This window comes from Phragmites australis, chromosome 10 (assembly GCF_958298935.1).
Source record: "Phragmites australis chromosome 10, lpPhrAust1.1, whole genome shotgun sequence".
Taxonomy (NCBI): domain Eukaryota; kingdom Viridiplantae; phylum Streptophyta; class Magnoliopsida; order Poales; family Poaceae; genus Phragmites; species Phragmites australis.
In genome coordinates, this window is record NC_084930.1 from 33,604,779 (window position 1) to 33,625,860 (window position 21,082).

A 21,082-nucleotide genomic window follows, 5' to 3' on the forward strand; every position below is an offset into this window, starting at 1 on the left:
ATTGTACAAAAAAAAAGGAAGGTATAGCTTGTGTGAGTGAAGTAGCTACAGGGTCACATATGCCACATTTTAGCAAACAGAATGATGCCAGCAGAATATTTTGCCATTCATTTCATTCAGAGAAACGGCACAGGTGGCAGCCAAACCTCGTCATTGAGATATCTTGACCGGACGAATCCATCATATGTGTATGATTACGTAATGATTATGGGAACAAACGGATCAGAGCAGGTAAGTGAATCGGCCGCCCAGCACAGTTATTGACTGTTAACGGATGCTGCTCCCTGTCAAAGAGTCAACAGGCATAGCACAATTCCTAGTCAAGAATGTCAATGTTCATAACTATTTGCAGCGTCATAAGTGCTAGGAGAAACAAACATAGCTGTCTTCTCTCTTTCACCACGGCACACAGATCATCCAACATCGATGTAGCAAAAAGATAAAAGAACTATAAGGCTAATAATATGTAGGGGAAAAGAAAAAGGAAATGGAGATACAGAAAAGCAGGAGAGTAATGTTCTCTTAGGAAGCATAAGGCCACTAAAATTCATAGAATTTGTACATTAAATTGCTGATTAGAACATCAGTTGCAAGCCTGAGGCAACCACTTCAATGAGATACAGTGATACACACATCAGATTTGTTAATTAAGCAGTTGTTGTAAGGTTGGCAAGTTCTAAGATCTTCCTTACAACCAGGTACGCTAACATTGTAGCATGTGTTACATCAGATGTGCCCAAACTGTTGTCCAGGAACTGAACATAGAAGATAGTGAAGCTCATCATCAATTAGAACCCATCACAGCATGATCGAGAAAAAAAAAAGAGAAACTTTACTTACCAGAAACGGCTTTTGATTGTTGGGGCATTCCTTCTATCATGCTTAACTGCCTTCTCAGCTTGGCTATGTGAGCCTGCACCTGGAGGAAGAAGACAATTGCAACGTCAAATCACTAGATGTTTGTTTTCCCTATTCAACTATTTATGTTCGGGCCCTATCAACATTGCACCATTAAACAAGTAAATGAAATGGAAACTACCAGCACACTGAATCCCTGTGTGAAATTTTACCACCATTCTCCTCACAAAAAGTCCGACATGCATATTCAGCAGACAACTAGATAGTGAGAGTTCCTATCATTTATGAGAGGAAAAAAGTCCAATTTACATCCCTCAACTCTGGCCTGGACACATTTACCAACTGGAGCTGATATGAGAACTTTCTGAACAAACGGGACAAATTCATAGGTCTTTACAGCTTGTATGTGTGTCTGGTGTATGTACATGGGTAGTAAGAAGGCCTTCAGACAGTATGCCTAGGATTTCTATGCATATCAGAAAACAGGGACAGTTGCTGCTAGTAATAAGTATCACCTGTTGACGAGCCGCAGCCAGTTTTAATAGCTCATCTGCTTCAGAGAAATTCGAGAACCACTGGAACAAAGGATGATCCTTAGTGTCACCACGCTTCTTATCATACGGAACAGTTTCCATAGGGCCTAGATGATTTGAAGTTACATAGTGTTTCGTTGGCAGTTCACAACGCGAAATAGATGTACATGCAAAGTAAAAGAAGCATACCTGGAGGAGGCAATGTTATACCAGGAGGCAGCCTAGGCACAGCAGCCGCTGGATGATTTTGCACCCGCTGAAAAAAAGCCTCTGAAGGCTCCGGGAAGACAATTTCATCGTATGTTTCCACAACAACTGGCTTTTTGGTTGATTGAGGTCCGGTGTCTTCTTCTGGATAAAGCTTAAGCTGATGAAACCTACATCACTGGTACAGTTAACTATCTGCTACCCCCCCCCAAAAAATAGTTTTGAAAACAAGAGCTTTGCAACTTACAAATCCAAGCGCTTCTCACAGACGTCACTGTGGAAATACAGGGTAATCGCTATTTCAAACTCTCCCCACCCAGATTCAGACAACTCAAAAGGTGGTTGCTCTACAACTCTTGTTGGATTTTGGAAACTTGGGTGAAGTTGAAACACTACGCGTTTAACTATGACACTCAGATCCTCATTCGTTGCAGAGCGGACATAAACAGTCCACTTGTGAGAGTTGTACCTAAGATTTAAAGGTGAAATCATACCCATGGCCATTAGATCCAATTCGCTATAGGCAAGAACACAAAAACTGAAATTGTCTTTATATTTCGAAGTAGCAACAGTTTTCCAGTGTTGCGAAAAATAACCAAACAAAAGTATTCTGTAAAGAAAATACTCACTCGCTTGCCTTTTTACCAAGCCAGAAAGAAATGGTTCCATAGACGATCGGAAAACTGATCTCCACATCCTTGAGCTTTTTATTCTGCTGAAAGAATTTTCACGATACTTCGTGTCAAGAATAGATTACCAGAGCTTACTATTCAATAAGGTCTAGCAAGTAGTAAACATATAGAGTAACACAGCCACTCATGATGAAATGTTTTCCCATGATCGAACCATGTAAGGCGATTAATCACAGTGGAGCCTTTAAATAAATGGAAGATGAAATTCGGTGAATGCTCAGTTGTTCACCGGCTACGCAAGCACAATAGAAAGCGAGTGGCTGTTTATCTTTTACCATCTTATCTTAGACTAAGCTGTTGCTCTACTCGAAGGCATGATAGTAAGGTGATTTGAGGATTCTCTACCAAACACTACATACTCGGGGTGGGCAATCGATTTGTTCGAACGAAACGGGCGGCTCCAAAACAAGAAATAAGCACAGGAGAGGCAATGCAAGATGGAGAAGAAGGGGCACCTTAGAGGCATCCATGGCGCCGCCGCCGCCGACCACGCGGGGGAGAGTAAGAGACGGCGGCGACGTGGGCCGAAGAGGAACCTGGCGACGGTGGCGCGGGCGGAGGAGCCGGGCTGACCGGCGGCGACTAGGGTTACGGAGCGATGCTGCGAGAATGGGATCGATCGGGCGGTTGAGCGTTTCGCATGGAGGGGGCAGGGGGATTAGCCAGGTCAGCTCCAGTCGAGTCGGTTTGATGGGCCAGTGCCGGTCGGTCGGTCGGTCGGGCTCGGTGGGTGGGTCGGGGCGTTTAGACATGTTTTAAAAAATATATTACGTTTCAATACTCTCCATAAAAACGCTATTAAAATAATCATTAAAATTTCTGAAAATTTTAGGGGTGTAGACAATCTAAAATCCTGTTTCAGGGGCGCGTGCTAGCAGCCCAAGTCACATGCCTGAGCGAGACGGCCTATAGGAGCTCACTAGTCTCGGTACAAAAATTTTCCCATTAATTTTTTAAAAAAGTTTTATGCTAAACTTTTTCTCAAAAGTTTTTACAGAATTTTTTTTTAGAAAAGTTTTCAAAAATATGAAGAAGCGAAGGGAAAAAAGAAAACGATGAGGGCTGTCAAAAAGGGGTGCGAGCAGGCTTTCTCGTGCGGGCGAATTAGCACTGTCCAAAGATAATGCTATCATATAGCTCTTAAAAAAATTCATAATTTTTTATAATTATTTCGATAATGTTTTGAATTTTGAGAGAATTGAAACGTAACATTTATAGTAAAAATCTAAATTAGATTACAGATGTAGAAAGAAGGATGGGATGAAAAAAAACTTGTGACTTAAGAAAGAAAGAGGAGACAAAAGAGAAGCGTGAAGAAAAAGATCATATCAAAACCAATAGCGAGGCAAAAAAAGCGGATAAGGAGACATGCGGAAGGGAGGAAAAGGAGGGCGATGCAGCGTGCTACAGTAATATCGGAATAGCATGGTGTTGAAGCGGTAAAGGTCAGTAGACACACTAAATATGTGACACTCTTGTGGCCGTAGGATGAAAAGATCTAATTTCTATGTTGAGTTTGAAGTGTGAGATTGGTTGGGTAAGTTAGACAGATATCTGAAACTAAGTTATGATATTTTTATTTATTTGTTTGTTTCAACACTATTATCATCAAGCCTGATGGAACATCATCTATCAAATGAAAAATTGCCGTGTCTCCTGCTATCATGCATCCCTCACCTACCAGCTGGATTTAGATTTCGACTACTTCTACCTCTATTCTCAGCCTAGCCACCATTAAGCCCAGAAGAAGCACCTTCACTAACATTAGAACTGGCACCATTGTCGTGGTAAAAAGCACTGTTGATGATATTGCCCTTACGCGATAACGGCAACCATGCCATCCCCGGTTATGATCCATGGCTTAGTATTAGGAGAATTTCTGGTTAAAATTATGTTTCTGTGTTTGTGTTTTACTGAACTTTTCTGGTTGGACTTAGCCCACCAGCCACCGGTAGTTATGAGCTAGAGAAATTGAGACTTTGACGCTCCTAGAATTTAGCAGTTGGATTTAAATTTTATCAAAAAAGGTTCTGATCTATAGAAGTTGAAAAGGAATAGATTGAAGATTTATATCCTTGATACAACTCCACTATAAGAAAAACATAACAATACTTTCATAATGCAACCTCCATTCACTTATGAAAATATTGTTTCGAGCAACAGAAAAGGGGCTACTTTTGTAGCATTTCTGATTGCAAAATAAAGAAAATTATGATGCGCGTTCCAGCAGCAGATAGATGGCAGTGTGGTAGACTAGTTATTAACATCAGCATGATGTGTACTTAGCTGAGATGTAATATACAAATCTTTTCTCAAACAAACAACATTTTTTTAGTTGTATTTGCTTCCTCCTGGTTAGTATTATCTAGCCTACGTTAGTACTGCTCATTGGTATATTTTGATTTTAAGTTGGATGCTCTAATTATGATAGAAAAATAAACATTTGATGCTCTCCTGGAATGATATTATTGACACTTCCAACCATTTGTTATATCATTGTATCATTGGTTAGTTGCTACTCAGTTGCAATACTTTGAGTTAGGATAACAAACAACAAAGATGACCAAAAGTATTATTACTTTGATTTATTATTGTAAAGTGTTTATCTAACATGAAGCAACTTATTTGATTGCAGTCTAGTAGGATAATATCAATTCTGAAATCAAGCATTCAACAGAGAACATCGCCGATTGCAATTAAAAAGAACAATTCTCCAATGAGCTTTAAATTATCATGTTTGTTGTGTCCAAAAAAATCATCAATTTTAATTAAAAGAACTAACAATTGGATCAGAAAGCTTGAGCAAAGGTCAAGAAGAAAATGAGTTGTGCCACTCAAAGCTTAAGCAGATAAATACTTCAAGTATAATTAACAAGTTGTCTGGATAAAATCGTCCAAAAAATTGCCACGCTAGGTCCCATGGGGAAAATCGCCGGAGCTGGAAAAGACGCTCTAGCAAACTCCCCCTCCACGTCTCTCTATTCGGTCATAAAAGGGCGAGTGGCTCAAGGAAAATAAAAAAATGAATAGATGTGAGTTGTACTAACCGGCGTGGGGGAGGAGCCCGCTGCACAAATCTTCTAGCTAATCGTGTGGATGATAATTTGATGTAAACACAATATAAAATAGCTGACAAGTGTATAGAAGTTTCATTTTTCAAAATGGATGTATATATTTGTAATTTTTATTTAAAAAAATAAAAAAGTTTTCGGTCTGGGACCTTTCCTCTCAGGCCAGCAGCATCTTAGTTGCACGGGTTGGGCTGTAAAGTTGTGATGGAGTGGGCCCAGGCTATAAAGTGTGATGTGGGCTCTGGTTAGTTGGGCTTAGCAGGCCCATTCCCACTCAAGATGATTTTGTTGATAATTTTTCAAGATTCGATGCAGTAATCTCTCAACTGCTGAAACAGTCTCTCTCTACCACAACCTCACAAAATCTTTTTTTAACAAACCAGTGGGAGAACTACTCGTCGTATTAATTAGAAGAAATTGCCCAACAGGATACAAACAAAAATTACAGAGCCAAATAAAAAACAAGTTTAGCCCCCCCCCCCCGGGTCCCTTACAAAAGGCACACTCGCAAAATGAGGCGCCCGAGGTGGCACTCACCTGCAAATACCCATAAGATGGCATCATCCTTTATGTGCAGTACTGTTTGGATCGGTCGCTACTGCTTTCGTAACCTTACAAATCCTGGATGTATGAACCTTTCATCCATTCTAATGGCAATGTTCAGGTCGGCCTCTGGCCTACCGTAGCGTTCCGAAAGAAAGAAAGAAAAAACTGCTGCAACAGATAGGCAGCTGCAATAATGCACACCACTGACACGACTGCTTGCATATATAGGTGCATGCAATGGCTGGAAGAGCCTGCAACCGCATGGCCCATCCGCCGGCAAGGGACGGGACCGATCCGCCGGCCACCGACCGTCGTCGTGCCTGCCCTGCCCTGCCCTGCGCCGCCCCGACATGCCATGCTCCACGCAACGTGCGCCCAAGGACGTTGCTCCAAGGCGTGGGGGGCACAGCTCGAGCGCGGGATTAGAAAACGACGTGCGCCTGTCGATCCTTGCTTATTTAATCAACCAATGGCACTGCCGTAGCAGCAGCAGCAGCAGCTATATACCTGCACAAGTACAATTCAGTTCAGGCAAATTCAGCCTTGCAAATTCTGCAAAGCAACAGCAAGTGTGTTCTTTCAGACTTCACTTCAGGGTCTCTTATCATCCGGAGTTCAGAGTGTCTTATCCTCCTGTTTGGAATACGATAAAAAGAAGAACGACGCATCATTTGTTGAGAGAAGAGGCCGTCTCATTCTCGCTGCTCAGTTAACAATATCTGTCAAGGCTTCTCTGGATAGTTGGAATAGGGTCCACCAGCACCTTACGAGTTCGGATTTATTTCAAATCTGAACTGAATCTGAAAAGTTTTTACAAATTCTCCCTTTCAAAACACCCCGTATATGCGACAGCGTCAATGCTTAGAGGCGTTTCTTTTTCTGGTGGACCAGGCACCGGATCTGATCTGACCTGCTAATAGGTATCGTCAGATCACGCGATGGAGATCGAACTGGAGACGGTTATGGGTCTGTTAGGTGCGGTTTTAGGGTAAGTATGTATGAGAATCGGTAATTTTTTTTTTTATAGGATGATTTAATTTCCTTTTTTTTAATAGACGAGATGAATTAGTTTTCTGTTTTTATTAAAGGTATTGGATGAGCTAGTTGGTTATGATGATCTTTTGGTGAATATACCTTTTGATTGTGGGGGTATTTAGATGAATTTGTGCATGTTTAATTTTATTTGAATTCAAATTGAATTAAAAAGAGAATATCACATGAAATGATAAAAATGCATATAAATGAAGCATTAAAAAAACTCATTTTTTCACAAAATAATCTAAGGTTGAAATATTTTTATAAATTTAGTACATTAAATGAGAATAATATTAGTGAACTTTCGTAGACAAATAATATTGAATACTTTTATTTTCGTATCTTATCGATTACTCTCTCTGTACTCATTTTGATTGCACCAATATATTGTTTAATATACTGTATAGGGATGCAAATAAAGTGAAAAATTTACATTTACCCGTTTAACCGATATTTATCCGACTATCTACTCCGACTCGACATCGAGAAAAAAAAATAAGATAAAAAAATAATTATTCGATACTATACGTGTTCAACCCTAACTTAAAAAAATATAAAATTGAATATAAGATTATATATATACACACACACATACATACATACCCGATCTAATTACCCCTACTAGCCGGCGTCCTCACAGAGTTCACGTCTCATCTGATCTACCGATGCCAACGCCATGCAAAGGGATTACACTTTCATGCCGTGCTGTTGCGGATGCTGGCGTTGGTCCCTCCCCTCCCATCCTCTCCTCATGTGACCAGCTCGAGTGCCTGCACACACTTGCTCGTGGATTCATGCGACAGTTCTATCTTTCCTTTTCCATGTAAATAATTTATGTATATCTAGATCAGCCAGATCTTCCTCTTTCGTCTTTCCCCGATCCAACCGTGCGCGTGTGATGACAGGTGTAGTGTTTTTTTTCTCTCTCTCTCAATCGAAAAGCATTTGCTCCTTTTGGATTCAGGGAGATCTTGCGACTGCCATTCATGATCAAGCGTATGAACATCTTCTGTTTTGGCTTTTGGCCCTCTCCACCCTGCTCGCCTCTTGCCCCATCGGCAGATCTGCTGGCTGTTGGCCTCGAGCCCCTTATCTTGTGTTGCCTAGCTTTTGACCAGTGTTCCTCCCCTTACCAAATCTCTTTTCTCCTAGTTTTGGTCAGAGGGGAGCTCGATGGCGCGCTAGTGGTTTGAGGTCGGATTTTTGAACCAACCAGTTATTAATATTTTTAGATTTAATTTCCCTCGTAAACGAGATCAACTCTCATCTCCTTTAATAGCATCGGCATCCTTTTAAAAAAATATCTTCTGCTAATTCTGTCATCTTCCTTGTACCATTGTATTGCTCAACTTACCCATCTGCCATGAGACTCCTGATCACAAGTGATAGAGGGACAAGCCTGGTCTCCTACAAATTATCCAGGACAGTTTCAGCCTTCCAGATACTGGCTACTGCCAATTTTCAGCAGTAGCAAGCACAAACGGCCAGATCTCGCCAATCGTGCTCCGCCTCATGCTACGAGCATCGAGCAATGAGCCAGGAAGAATCCGAAGAGAGATGAACAATCCGCGGTGCATATATAGACAGCCAGCGGCCCAGCGCTGCTGCTGGTGACTGAAAGTACAGACATGATACACTGGATATGCTGCAAATGGGAAGAGCCTGAATCCGCTGAGGGACTCCTGAGAGTTCTTCGTGCTAAAACTAAGCCTGTTAAAATTTTGAAAGAGGAATGCGATTTTCATAGCCAGAGAACAGTTCATGTCTTGTTTCGTGCTGGCCACTCTGCCCAGATGGACCTGGAACTTTGGAAGCTGTCCAACTAATGGTATTGTAGCCAGCATATAAATTTAGAAGAAATTAATTCCATCATTGCTTCAAAAGACAACTCTTTTACGGAAAATGATAACTCTTTTATTTGCAGAAGAACATGGAATAATTCGTTCATGACAAGAAAGCAAGCAGGCGATCATTCTATCTCAACTTCTCAAGGCCTTTTTTGCTTTTCTGCAGGGCCGAAGCTACAATGCCGACCCGAGTACAATGGCACTAGGGAAAGCGACCAACTGTTGAGTTCAACATCTGAAGATCATCTCTTTTCCGGGAGGAAATAGGTCAAGATGGTTCATGGTGTACCTACCGAAGGATAAACTTCCCATATGTTACAATCGACAACAGTACGAATGATATGTTTTCATAGCTCAAACTGCATTGCAAGCCAAGCATGGGCAATTCCAAGGTCACGGCTACCTGCCTTTCTTGCTCCAAAACTTTCCCCGGTTTGATGTCGGATATATGGGTATAGTAACTTTTTTAAATATAATCTACGACTTTAGAAGATTAATATCGCGTAGAGTTAAGCTCTGATTTTACTTTTCATGAAAGGTAATAAGTAGGGATATGATTGAAGCAGTTCATGTCTCCATGAAGTCTCTGGGATATGATTGAAGCATGTGTTTCTTGCTTGTGAACTCCCCTACGAAACCAGATCGATGGAAACATTCCACCAGCTGGATTTAACGTGTCCAATACACATTGTCACTGTGAATGTATCATTGACAATGACACGATCGCGCTATTTTCTATTGACAAGGTCAGCATACATCATTTCCTGATAGGATTGCACAGGAAAAGGATAGGCTGAAAGTATAATACAAAACATATGCTATTCTAACAGTGGTACTGCATCTATTTACTGATGATCTTGAGCTAACACCTTATCCTAATTTTCTCTTATTTTTCGCGGTACCAGCACTACATCTTTCAAAGAGCTAAGAACAACAGCAAAGAACCTGAAAAGTTGCACAAAATTTTGAACCATTTCCTCTCCATTGAGTAAACAAGACCCATGCCAAATGAATTAAACTGATCAAACATACAGAATAAAAAGGAATCGGGATCCTTCGACTTCAGAGAAATTATAGTCACTGTCGCTTAAAAAATATTGTGAGTTGTTCGATCTCAAATAGATGAACAAATTTAACGATATAATCCTTCTATAAACCTAAAAGTGCTACATATTTTCGTAAGTAGTGAAAATCATCCCTGTGTGAACAGTGACTGACTGCAAATTGCCCGAGCGCCGGTGAATCCGGATTCAATAAAAAGGGCCCAAACACAAAAAGAAGAACAATTGTTAGTTGTCATAGCTTTTGATGCCTATCTTTTGTGGACCCGGATCCTCGACAGTGGTGAATCATGCAGAGGACTGTAGCACCACAGTAGTGATATTGGAGAAGACGGTAGTGCCGAACACTTATTTATTTACTGTAGCATCTATTTATACTCTTTGTTATTTACTATAGCATCTGCTATGATCATTACATTTTAATTCGACGGTTGAAAACAGATCCTAATACAAACCTCTATTTATCCTCTACGGTGATAACTTCCCTGAGAATCTCGCTCGCTCTTTACCACTCCCAAATTCAAATCCCCTCGCCACGCGGGTCCCACTCATTTGTCGGGGTCCCACCTCCATACACACCCAGCTACAGGGCCACACGGGTACATGTCTCAGCGGCACGGAACAGCCTCCAATCCGGTCAGGAACCACCCACCCGCTCTCTGTCCGGTGGGGCCAGAAATTAAGGCCCCACCGTGAAGTCAGTAGGGCTGAGCAGAGACGGAGAACCGGGAGACGCAGCTCGCGACACGACACGGCTAAAAGCTGCGCTCCTCCGCCTTCTTCCTCCGCCCTCCCTCTTCTGCTTGCGTCCACCAAGGCACCAACTCGCTCTCCGGCCAGCCACCCTCCTCTCTCCCTCGCTGTCGGTGGGCCCCCTGGCCCCCTTCCCTCCCCGCATTTATTACTCGGCGTCCGTTCCCCTCTCTCCTCACCTCCCCCTCGACCCTCGTGATCTCGCCCTCTCTCTCCGCACGAGGCTCGTGCGGTGGGAGCGAGTGCTATATGGCGAGCGGGGTGAGGAATGGGGGCGCCGGGGTGGGGCCCAGGATGAGCGCGAAGCTAGACCGGCAGAGCTCCAGCGCGACGCCCAAGGCGGCGGCGGCGGGGAAGCCGCGCCTCTCCTCGGCCGCCGGCGCGGGCGCGTACCGGCGGACGAGCTCCGGGCCGCTCCCCGCGGCGGGCGGGCGCGCGTCGTCGGAATCCGGAGGTGGGTGTGGCTTTGGCTTGGCTCCGATCGTGGGGAGTGGGATCCGGATTTGGATTTGCCGCTGTGGGGTTTGGGTAGGGTTGGGGATTTGGAACTGGACTGATCTGCATTTGGTTTTACTTCACCTACTTGGCTGCTGCTGAATCGGCCGCTTGATCTCGTACGATTCTGGAGAGGTTTTACTCGTTGACACAAGCATGCAGTGCAGCTGTAGATCAACTCGCACCATTTGGACTGGTAGTGTAATGTGATAGTGTGATCGGTTCGGCGAATCTCTTCAGATTTGGGGCTTGCTTGTCCAGTGATGGGGTGCTGGGTTTAAGTGTGTAACGTATCTGCAGAGCAATTGCACCATTTTGAAACGGCAGTAGCGCGTTTTATTCTGTGGATGTGATTGTTCAGCTACAGGTTGAGTTTTTCAGATTAAAATGGTGGTTTCGTTGACACGTGAGCGCCTTGGTATTGTTTTAGTTGCGACATGATTGTGTGTTTCATGTCTTTTTTGTTGCATTGTCGTGATGACTATGCACCCCTCGGACCCATCCACCCCATTCACTCAAAATTTACGCTGCAAATTGACACAGCTGTAGAAAATAATGAAGATCACCAGTTGGTAAATGCATTTTCCTGCTAGTTGTGCATGCATCTTGTGGTTAGTTGCCTTGCAAATGATGACACCGGAGTGAGTTACAGTGCGTAAAATTACAATTTTCATTTAGGAGTTTGTCAGAAGTCCATACGACAGCAGTAGCATTAACACTCTATTAGTCCTACTGGGAGTAATTCTGCAGTTCCAGCCTTCCAGGGAATTGCATACGCACTAATGCGAAGCGAATGCTGAAAACAACTCGTTTTTTAGTTTTGGTATATAAATTCTCTAATGTTAGCTTTTGAAATTTTTGTGTGGCATTTTAATGTTCCTGTTCTAGTATGCTTGGTCGTTCTCTTGTGTGTTTGTTATTTTTTCATGCCTGCAAAATCGTACGTGGCTGGTTAAGTGGTCAACTCTGTTACCATGACTGGAAAAACATGCTATGGAAAGCTGCTTCATGGTAATTGATGTTTCAGAAGAATTATTTGATGGCAATGATGATTCCAATTCTTCCATTGAGTAGGAGATTAGAATATCTATTCTGCTATATTGCTTTCCTGTATGCTGTGCCATGATCATTCCAAGTAATCCTTCTATCGAATAGACTAACATGCCTCATTCCTTAGATTTTTCTTCTGACTGTGTACTGGGTGTACAAATTGTCTGGCATAGTTGGATTATTAAGTTTGCTAGTGTACAAGAAATTAAATTGCCTCTTGCTATCTTTTTTTACTGTATGCTTGTGCACTGATGTTGCCTGACATGATCATTTCAAATACACGAGAATTAAGTTATTGATTGACATTATGTTTTATGGTGAAAATATGAAGCATTCATTGTTCTCCTTTTGTTTTCGGGCAATGTTGATTTGACCTGGAGCGTCTTTATTTTTTGTTGACTGAATCTTATTCCCCGGTCCCTAGCAGTTTCTAGTAGAGTAAGAGTTGCTGTTAGGCTTAGGCCCAGGAATGCAGAAGAGTTGGCAGCAGATGCGGATTTTGGTGATTGTGTTGAACTTCAGCCTGAGGTTTGTCTTCCTCTTTAGCGTGCTATTCAAAAACATTTGTTTTATTATTGTCTCACTTGATGCAAATTTGTTATGAAGCTCAAAAGGTTAAAGCTTCGTAAAAACAATTGGGAGTCAGAAACCTATGAATTCGATGAAGTGCTCACAGAGTTTTCTTCACAAAAGCGAGTGTATGAAGTTGTTGCGAAACCAGTTGTGGAGGTATATTATGCTTAAACCTTTCTTGTAACCTTTGGGGTAAATCTTTGTCAGTTCACACAGCATTGCAAATTGCTTCATGGTGAGGTTTTTGGACATGGAGGGAATCTCGAAATTGCCTAGGAGCTGTATTTGAATGTATTTTATCTTTCATAGTTGACTAGAAATAACAATGCAGTTTTTCAGCCCCTGAAATATTTTGTTCTGGCCATGGCTGTTAGTTTGATCACTGTTATGTTTTGCTTTCTTAACAATGTCTGTACCAATGTACTAATGTCTGTGTTTTGCAGAGTGTTTTGGAGGGATATAATGGCACAGTTATGGCATATGGGCAGACTGGTACCGGGAAGACTTTTACACTGGGAAGACTTGGTGATGAAGATACTGCTGCACGTGGGATCATGGTTCGTGCAATGGAGGATATTCTAGCAGATATAACATTTGAGACTGATTATGTTTCAGTATCATATCTACAGGTTCGCAATGCTTGTCCTTTTGCAATTTTATCTATTTTCTTTGTTTTAAACTTCTGCCTGTCTAATCTGTGTTGTTCTAATGTATATTGGGGTGGCTGTTGCAGCTGTACATGGAAATGATTCAAGACCTCCTTGATCCTGTAAATGACAATATAGCCATTGTAGAAGACCCAAGGACTGGAGATGTTTCACTGCCTGGAGCCACAGTAGTTGAAGTTAGAGACCAAAAGAGCTTTGTGGACCTTCTAAGGGTTGGTGAGGCCCATCGCATTGCTGCAAACACAAAGTTAAACACAGAGTCATCTCGCAGTCACGCCATCCTCATGGTAAGCTTATGTTCCTTAAGTTTTCTACCTATCAGTACACCATTATGATTACAGCAAATAATATCGTGATATCTTATGTGAAGGTAAATGTCAGAAGGGCTGTAAAGGGTAGGAATGAAATGGAAGTAAGCATTTCTGGTGAAAATGGGCATTCGTCTTCCATGATGGGGTCTTTCCGACCACCTATTGTGAGGAAAAGTAAGCTTGTAGTTGTAGACTTGGCTGGATCAGAGCGAATAGACAAGTCAGGTGAGTCTTCTTCTTTTAATGTGTTCATATAATTGTCTCTGTAATTTGCAACCCCATATATTGAAACTTACTATTTGCAGGAAGTGAGGGCCATACATTAGAAGAGGCAAAGTCTATCAACTTGTCCTTAAGTGCACTGGGGAAATGCATCAATGCACTTGCTGAAAACAGTCCTCATGTACCTGTTCGTGATTCGAAGCTTACGAGATTGCTTAAAGATTCATTTGGTGGTAAGATGTGCTATGCACTTTATTATACTTCTTTTACAGTAATATCATTATGTTTATTGCACGCATGACACCAGCAAGAATGAATGGGTTATACTTATAAGCTACAGTCAACTATGGCAGTATAAATTAGTTTTTTATCGATTCCAAATGGCATTAGTGCCATTTTCTTCTTCATGTCTAATTCTTTATTCTAAAAGCCCAATTGAACCTGCAAAGCAAGTAAGAAATTATAAAGCTGACATACCCTAATTTTATCTTGGCTGCATTCCTTGCTATTGCCCAGTTGGATGGTGATGCCTTAGTTGTTTACGATTTACCGCATTGGAATATTTGTCATTACTGCATATTAACATCCACATAATATTGCAGTATTCATCTTGGCATCAACACACTGAAATGCAGCTTTAGTGCTGCATCACGGTTTCCCAAATATTAATCTCCAATTTTTCACAAAAAAGAAAAGCGTAGAAAGAAGGCACATGCCAATGATTTAACTTTTATCGACCATGTATTTATGCAATACGTCATGGTGTATAGAATATTATATACTAGTTTCTGCAGTAAAATAATATTCTATACACCATGACGTACTTCATCCTACACCACAGAGAGCAATAAAAATTAGTTCCTAGATAAGGAAGAACGTGAAGTACTTCATCCTACTAGTCTAGAACCGAAAGAACCATGCCTGGACATTTTGGAAAAGAACATGTAAAAATAATTTGCTTGGACATTCTCCTGAAATTTGACAATTACATAAGGTATTGAGGCATTGTGTAAAGTGAAAATGGCATTGTAGCATAGCTAGGGAAGCCTCCTGTCACCATTATTTGCTCTGATCAAGGTCAACCTGCTTTTAAATTTCGTAGGCACTGCAAGAACATCGTTGGTTGTGACTATTGGTCCATCTCCAAGACATCGAGGGGAAACTACAAGTACAATAATGTTTGGACAAAGAGTACGCTCTATGTAGATTCATCTAATGGTTTTGGGTTCTTTCATCTTCAAGTTGTGAAGTAGTGACAATGATATGGCCTCGCCTTCTTAGATTGTACCAACAATCTCTGATTTCGTGGAACTGGTGAAAATAACTGCAAGCTGTTTCATTACTGGAGTGATTAATATTTGCTTTGTTTCATGTCTAGGCAATGAAAGTTGAGAACATGGTGAAATTGAAGGAGGAGTTTGATTACAAAAGCTTATGTAGGAGACTTGATATTGAATTGGATAAGTTGATTGCAGAGAATGAAAGACAACGGAAATATTTTGATGATGAAGTTGAGAGAATAAGAGCTGAAGCTCAATGTCGCATTGCTGAGGCTGACAGAGAGTGCAAAATCGCTTTAGAGGTTTGCTTTCCATCATTATGTTCTATATATCTTGCTATTTTGTATAGATTAATTAGCCCTTTCTCTTTTGTCTTGTATATTAGTGTTATGTTTCTTTATAAATTTACAGTCTACATACAACAACAAAACCTTTTAGTCCCAAGCAAGTTGGGGTAGGCTAGAGATGAAACCCAACAAGAGCCACCAACAAAGAGGATATAAAAAGTAAAAGAGGTATCAGTAATAGTAATAATATTAAAAAGACAGACCAATATTAACTCCTTAATGCTGATTTAGCTTGGCAAAACTGTCGTATGTTTAATCAGTAGGGGAGACCCTCAGTTTCCTTAAAAAACTGTGGTATGTTTTTGCTGCAATATTTGTTCCTTTGCTTGCCATTGGTGTTTTGATTTTTGAAGCCGCCTTATTATTGCTCTCTGTAGAATTATTTCATGAAGGCTCAAAGGTTTCTATGTTAATTTCACAAATGGGTTGTATGCAATGTATTTCCCTTTCACAAGTTGTTTGTATAGGCTTATATCCCAAGAGAATAGGGATCAGATCTCTTAAGCTTAAAGCTTCCTAATTAGTTCAATCTCTAACATGCTTGATTGATGCTATATTTATTGGTTATTAGTTTTAGGTATTTTCTTTTTAATGCAGAATGAGAAAATGAAGTACCACCAGGAATACTTGGACTCAATAAAAATACTGGAGGAGAAGTGGAAAGTACATCAACAATCACCCAAGAAACAGGTACACATTTAATTCAGCTTCACAAATTGATTATTTGATCACTTAAATCTCATGCTATCTTTTCATCATTAGCCTGAGAAAGAATTTTACATTCATATTTTGTATGCAAATTCTAAATGTGATCTCCTATGCCCTTTTCTCTTGCGATGTAGATTAAAGAGGCCGAGTCTACATCAAATGACTTACTACAGAATGAGAAAATGCTACGTCAATCTGCCGAAGATGAGGCCAATGACCTTAAGAATCAAGTATCACACTGGAAAAAGATGGAGGTGCTATTGGCTTAAGCCTTTTCTTTTCTGTGGATAAATTCTTGCCTGAATGTCCTGATAGCAAACTAGCCCCTCTCTCCCTCCCTCTCCCTCTCCCCCCCCCCCCTCTCTCTCTCTCTCTCTCTCTCTCTCTCTCTCTCTCATTTTTCTTTTTCATCTTGTAGGCTACAGCTACAGCTGAAGCAGTAAAACTCCGGAAAATGTTGGATACTGAAAGTAGCCAGAAAGGGAAACTTGAAGAAGAGATAGGTGTTTTGAGAAGTCAGTTATTGCAGATGAGTCTGGAAGCTGACGAGGTAGGTGTTACTGCCGATGGTAGTTTTTATTTGTTATCGATGATTCTGAATTGCCTGATTTTAATGTCAAATGGGTACATTTTATTTAAATGTCAGTAGGGGCACAGGTGCAGTCCCCTAATCTTAACAGTAGTGGTATATCTATTGATTCATGTAATTTCTGGTTATTGTCTTTTTGGATTATTAGCATAGCTCAGGAGTTCATTGCAAGCATAAACTCTGACATTTTCAGATGTCAGTATAACATGAACAAATAAATTGGCTTATTCTTTGGCAAGCAGAGTTTTAGCTTAGCTTAATTGAATAAAACTGTATATTTCTTGTTCAGTCTGATCTGTATTTCTCTCTTTACTTTTTTCTCCGACCTAGCCTGATATTTTTCACAGACCCGATTAAGCCTTGATCAGGCCATCAAGTTTTTTTCTTATTTTTTTTTCTTCCCAAGAACGATTCCTCCTTTTTCTCTTTTCTGTAGGGAGCCGCTGCACTTTTTTGCAACTTGTTTCCATTATTACCTTGCACTATGATCTACCCTAACATAATTGTGTTGTTTCTTCTCTCTTCTCTCTTTTCATTTTTCATTTTGATTTGGTCCTACCAGACAAGGAGGAGTCTTGATAGAGGAGATGGGCCAGGGAAAATCTTTCCTGGTTTAGATTCTTTGGTGTCTCAGACTCGAGGTTCACAACCAAGAGAGCAGAGCAATGGATCTAAGCAACCAATTGCTAAACTCTTTGAACAAGGTATTTGTTCCCTTTATTTTTGTTGTTTTTGAAAACTGAATTGTTGTAAAATCCAGTAAATTTCACATGGGCCTTTTTTTCACTTGTACTTTAGGTTTTTAAACCTTCCAGCTTCCACCATCTCATTCAATTTCAAATTCTGTCCTGATTGATCTGTCTAGTTCTGTAAGCAATTTCTAAATGTAGAGGTAAAACTAATTGGTAGGGTTAATACTTAATTATAGTGATTAATGACCTTATATTATAAGAAATAGTGTGCAAAAGTCCTGTTCTCTTGTGCTAGCAATTTAGGTATATGATACTCAATTGTCCTTTCTATTTTCTCATAAGCTCAAGGTGAAACATGATGCATTTTAAATACATAACTGTGCTACTTCCTGTAGTGTACTTGGATGCCAGGGTACTTGTGTAGACATGCTATTGATAAAGATATGGAGATGATGAATGTGACTTGTAAAATCGTTGGGGATTGAGATGAAATTGTGAAAATGGTAGACTATAACTTAAGATAGAATTTTGTGAAACATCCTGTTACGTTGTTTGCAGTCTTATCGATTAGTGGCATCCCAACTATTGGCATCTCTGCAAAACATATGATGCTTAAAGTTTTTCCTGCTTTGTTTCAGTTGGGTTACAGAAGATATTGTCGTTGCTTGAATCTGAAGAACCCGATGTTCGAGTTCATGCAGTGAAAGTTGTTGCAAATCTGGCAGCTGAAGGTGAGTGCTGCGTGTTCATAACTGTTTCAACTAGATAGATAGGTACTTCTTTTCTGTTCTTTTGTTTGTCCATGGAGTTGCGCTGTTTGACCATGTTTTCCAGTCATATACATAAATTTTTAAGCAGCTCTTATCCGCTTCATGTCTAGGTATGCAGTCTGCATTTCATATATACATAGAGCTATTTGGGATCCAGACCGATGATGCATTATTATTCCTAACATATTTTGGATTAGACTAGAACAATATCTCTATATGCACACAATGGACGCCTGAATTTTGGCAATATACATTAGAAATTTTACTTCGAAGCATGCTGCTGCAATACTGTTGTCACACATATTCCTCGTTAAAGATTCTTAGCTGTATCTGGATACTACATGCAAATAATTGCTTTTGTATTACTTGATCTTACTTGACAGGCTGACAGCACGTGTTTTTTAAGCTAATTTCGCACAATCATCAACTAACTTTGCTCAACCTTGTGTACTTCAGAGGCGAATCAGGAAAAGATTGTTGAAGCAGGTGGCCTTACATCCCTCCTTATGCTGCTTAGGAGCTCTGAGGACGAGACTATTCGCAGAGTAGCAGCAGGAGCAATCGCTAATCTTGCAATGAATGGTCAGTGAGGCACTAGTGTTTTAGAATTCATGACAGAGATCCTTTGATAGTGAGCTTCCTTCAGTGGCAGAATATTGGTCTCATTATTGTTATAATTTACATATGCAGAAACAAATCAAGATCTTATCATGGCTCAGGGAGGTGTAACCTTGTTGTCAATGACAGCATCTGATGCAGAGGACCCGCAAACTCTAAGAATGGTGGCTGGAGCTATTGCTAACCTTTGTGGCAATGGTAACTCTAATTTTTTCTAGTTTGCTGATGCAATTGTTTGGTCTACCCTAAGATATTAGTGTACTGAACGACATACCTCAGAAAGCTGATACCTAGGAGTTTGGACAAACAAGTAATAGTTTGTGGCTGCTGGCTGTATAAACATTATGATAATCTAATTTGAGATATATTCATTGCTCCACTATTAGCTTCTATTAAAAGAAAAATGTTGAGCCTACATTTTGGTCAATGACCTGCAAGATTGACACAAGTTCTGTCAATATAACTGAACTTTAAGAATAGAGACTTATATATGATCCTATATTTTCTTTTATAATGAGAATAAGGAATCTATTTCTATCCACGAGGTTATATCCAAGACCTAACCTTTTGTTTTACCAGACAAACTGCAAACACGGTTGAGAGGGGAAGGTGGAATTAAAGCATTGCTTGGAATGGTTAGGTGCAGGCACCCTGATGTTCTTGCTCAAGTTGCACGTGGCATTGCAAATTTTGCAAAATGTGAATCTAGAGCAGCTACTCAAGGTAATGTATCTATGCTTCCACAGGCACTATGGTTTGAATGGAGAGCATACTGCACAACCCAAATATTGCATTTAAGAGAGATTTTTCAGTTTCGATAATGCCTGAGAAACATTTAACATCAAATCATCAATTCACAACTGACAACTGAAGTTTTTAATGTTACGATGCTTTGAATACGATACTCTGATATTACCTATTCTGCAATTATCAATGTAAGAATGCTTGATTTGAAATTTTAAGAATCAAATACTTCTTGTTTGATCTAATTTTGAAAAATAGATGCTTGCGTCCCATGTATCTGCTGAGATCAGTGTTATGTGTATGTCTTGATCTTGTCCCATTTCTGAAATGTTGTGCATAATTTTGTTTTATCAGGAAATAAGGTGGGGAAATCATTATTAATCGATGATGGTGCACTTCCTTGGATTGTGAAAAATGCCAATAATGAAGCAGCTCCAATTAGGCGGCACATTGAGCTTGCGTTATGCCACTTGGCGCAACATGGTCTCCCTCCCACCCTCTCTCACACCCACACACATAATACTATGCTTACAGTTTAAATTTGCTCTCTTTTGCAGAAGTAAATGCAAGGGACATAATCATTGGAGGTGCGTTATGGGAACTTGTTCGTATTTCAAGGGACTGTTCTCGAGAAGATATAAGGCAGTTGGCATATCGAACATTGACATCCAGCCCCACTCTTGAAGCAGAGATTAATAGATTGGGAATAAAACCTTGATAAAAGAACAAAGTGCAGCTCGGTCTCGCACGCCGTGAAGTTACATTCCTTGTGCAAATAGAGGTGCCATTGCGCCCAGTGCTGGTAATCAAGCGCATCTTCGCTTGATATACCCAATTTTCGTAGGCGTACATGGACACACCAGACATCAGAACAGGCAGGGTTTTGGACCTTTATTCTCCTCAAGAGTTCATTTTTCTTGTGCTGAGGGGCCGTTGAAACTCTTGATAGCAATTCATTTATTTGAATCCTAGCTTGTGAGCTTACCTCCTATGTAATATGTGAAAGTATTGTTGTAAAAATATCAAGAAGGCCAAAAGGAGTGCTTTCACAGTTTGGGTGAGGGCCTGCAGATTAGAACACTTGGCCATGAATTATACCTGTATTCACTGTACAGTAGCTGATCCCTTGAAGGTTAACTTTATTTACCGCAGAGCCTGCGGATAAGAAAGAACACTTGGCTATGAGTGATAACATTCTCTTTTTTTTTTTAAGATTGGCGGAATGACAATTGATATATGTATCTGAGTGCTACTAGAAATAATTGTTACTGCCAACTCAAGCCGTTCGTCCTTCGATTTACAATTTGACTGCAACTCAAGTACAGAATTGCTGTGCTGGTTAAGTTTTCAGTGTCAATTCTGGTTGTGACCGACTACTTGATAGCGGCGGGTCGAAGGAACCACCGAAATGA

At 40.5% G+C, this 21,082-nt stretch overlaps 2 protein-coding genes across 3 annotated transcripts; one reads left to right on the plus strand and one right to left on the minus strand.

The window, feature by feature from the left end:
- Positions 1 to 494: 494 nt before the first annotated feature.
- Positions 495 to 2,983, minus strand: LOC133930900 (transcription initiation factor TFIID subunit 14b-like). Of its 2 annotated transcripts, none has more exons than XM_062377671.1 (7): positions 2,746 to 2,983; positions 2,228 to 2,310; positions 1,846 to 2,067; positions 1,581 to 1,768; positions 1,374 to 1,498; positions 841 to 919; positions 495 to 755 (listed from the first exon to the last, which is right to left on the minus strand). In XM_062377671.1, the coding sequence occupies exons 1-7, from the start codon at positions 2,758 to 2,760 to the stop codon at positions 727 to 729; spliced, it is 741 nt and encodes a 246-aa protein (XP_062233655.1). In that variant the 5' UTR covers positions 2,761 to 2,983; the 3' UTR covers positions 495 to 726. The 2 variants fall into 2 exon arrangements, with proteins under 2 accessions (XP_062233655.1, XP_062233654.1); XM_062377670.1 differs by having other exon boundaries at positions 2,228 to 2,313.
- Positions 2,984 to 10,624: 7,641 nt separating this feature from the next.
- On the plus strand, positions 10,625 to 20,852 carry LOC133930901 (kinesin-like protein KIN-UB). Its single transcript, XM_062377672.1, has 19 exons — positions 10,625 to 11,057; positions 12,576 to 12,676; positions 12,755 to 12,877; positions 13,165 to 13,350; positions 13,455 to 13,676; positions 13,760 to 13,925; positions 14,006 to 14,155; positions 15,025 to 15,113; positions 15,301 to 15,504; positions 16,147 to 16,239; positions 16,392 to 16,511; positions 16,676 to 16,807; positions 17,409 to 17,550; positions 18,177 to 18,269; positions 18,765 to 18,890; positions 18,999 to 19,124; positions 19,506 to 19,649; positions 20,025 to 20,153; positions 20,228 to 20,852. Exons 1-19 carry the CDS (start codon positions 10,853 to 10,855, stop codon positions 20,386 to 20,388), a joined length of 2,712 nt encoding a protein of 903 aa, XP_062233656.1. The 5' UTR covers positions 10,625 to 10,852; the 3' UTR covers positions 20,389 to 20,852.
- The last annotated feature ends 230 nt before the right edge of the window (positions 20,853 to 21,082 follow it).

Coding starts and splice junctions, on each gene's coding strand:
- LOC133930901 (XM_062377672.1), top strand. CDS start 10,853: ATGGCGAGCGGGGTGAGGAATGGGGGCGCCGGGGTGGGGCCCAGGATG. Junction 13,351..13,454: donor TTTCAGTATCATATCTACAG/GTTCGCAATGCT, acceptor TGGCTGTTGCAG/CTGTACATGGAAATGATTCA. Junction 16,240..16,391: donor AACAATCACCCAAGAAACAG/GTACACATTTAA, acceptor CTTGCGATGTAG/ATTAAAGAGGCCGAGTCTAC.
- LOC133930900 (XM_062377670.1), bottom strand. Junction 1,769..1,845: donor TGTGAGAAGCGCTTGGATTT/GTAAGTTGCAAA, acceptor CCAGTGATGTAG/GTTTCATCAGCTTAAGCTTT. Junction 756..840: donor ACAATCAAAAGCCGTTTCTG/GTAAGTAAAGTT, acceptor TTCTATGTTCAG/TTCCTGGACAACAGTTTGGG.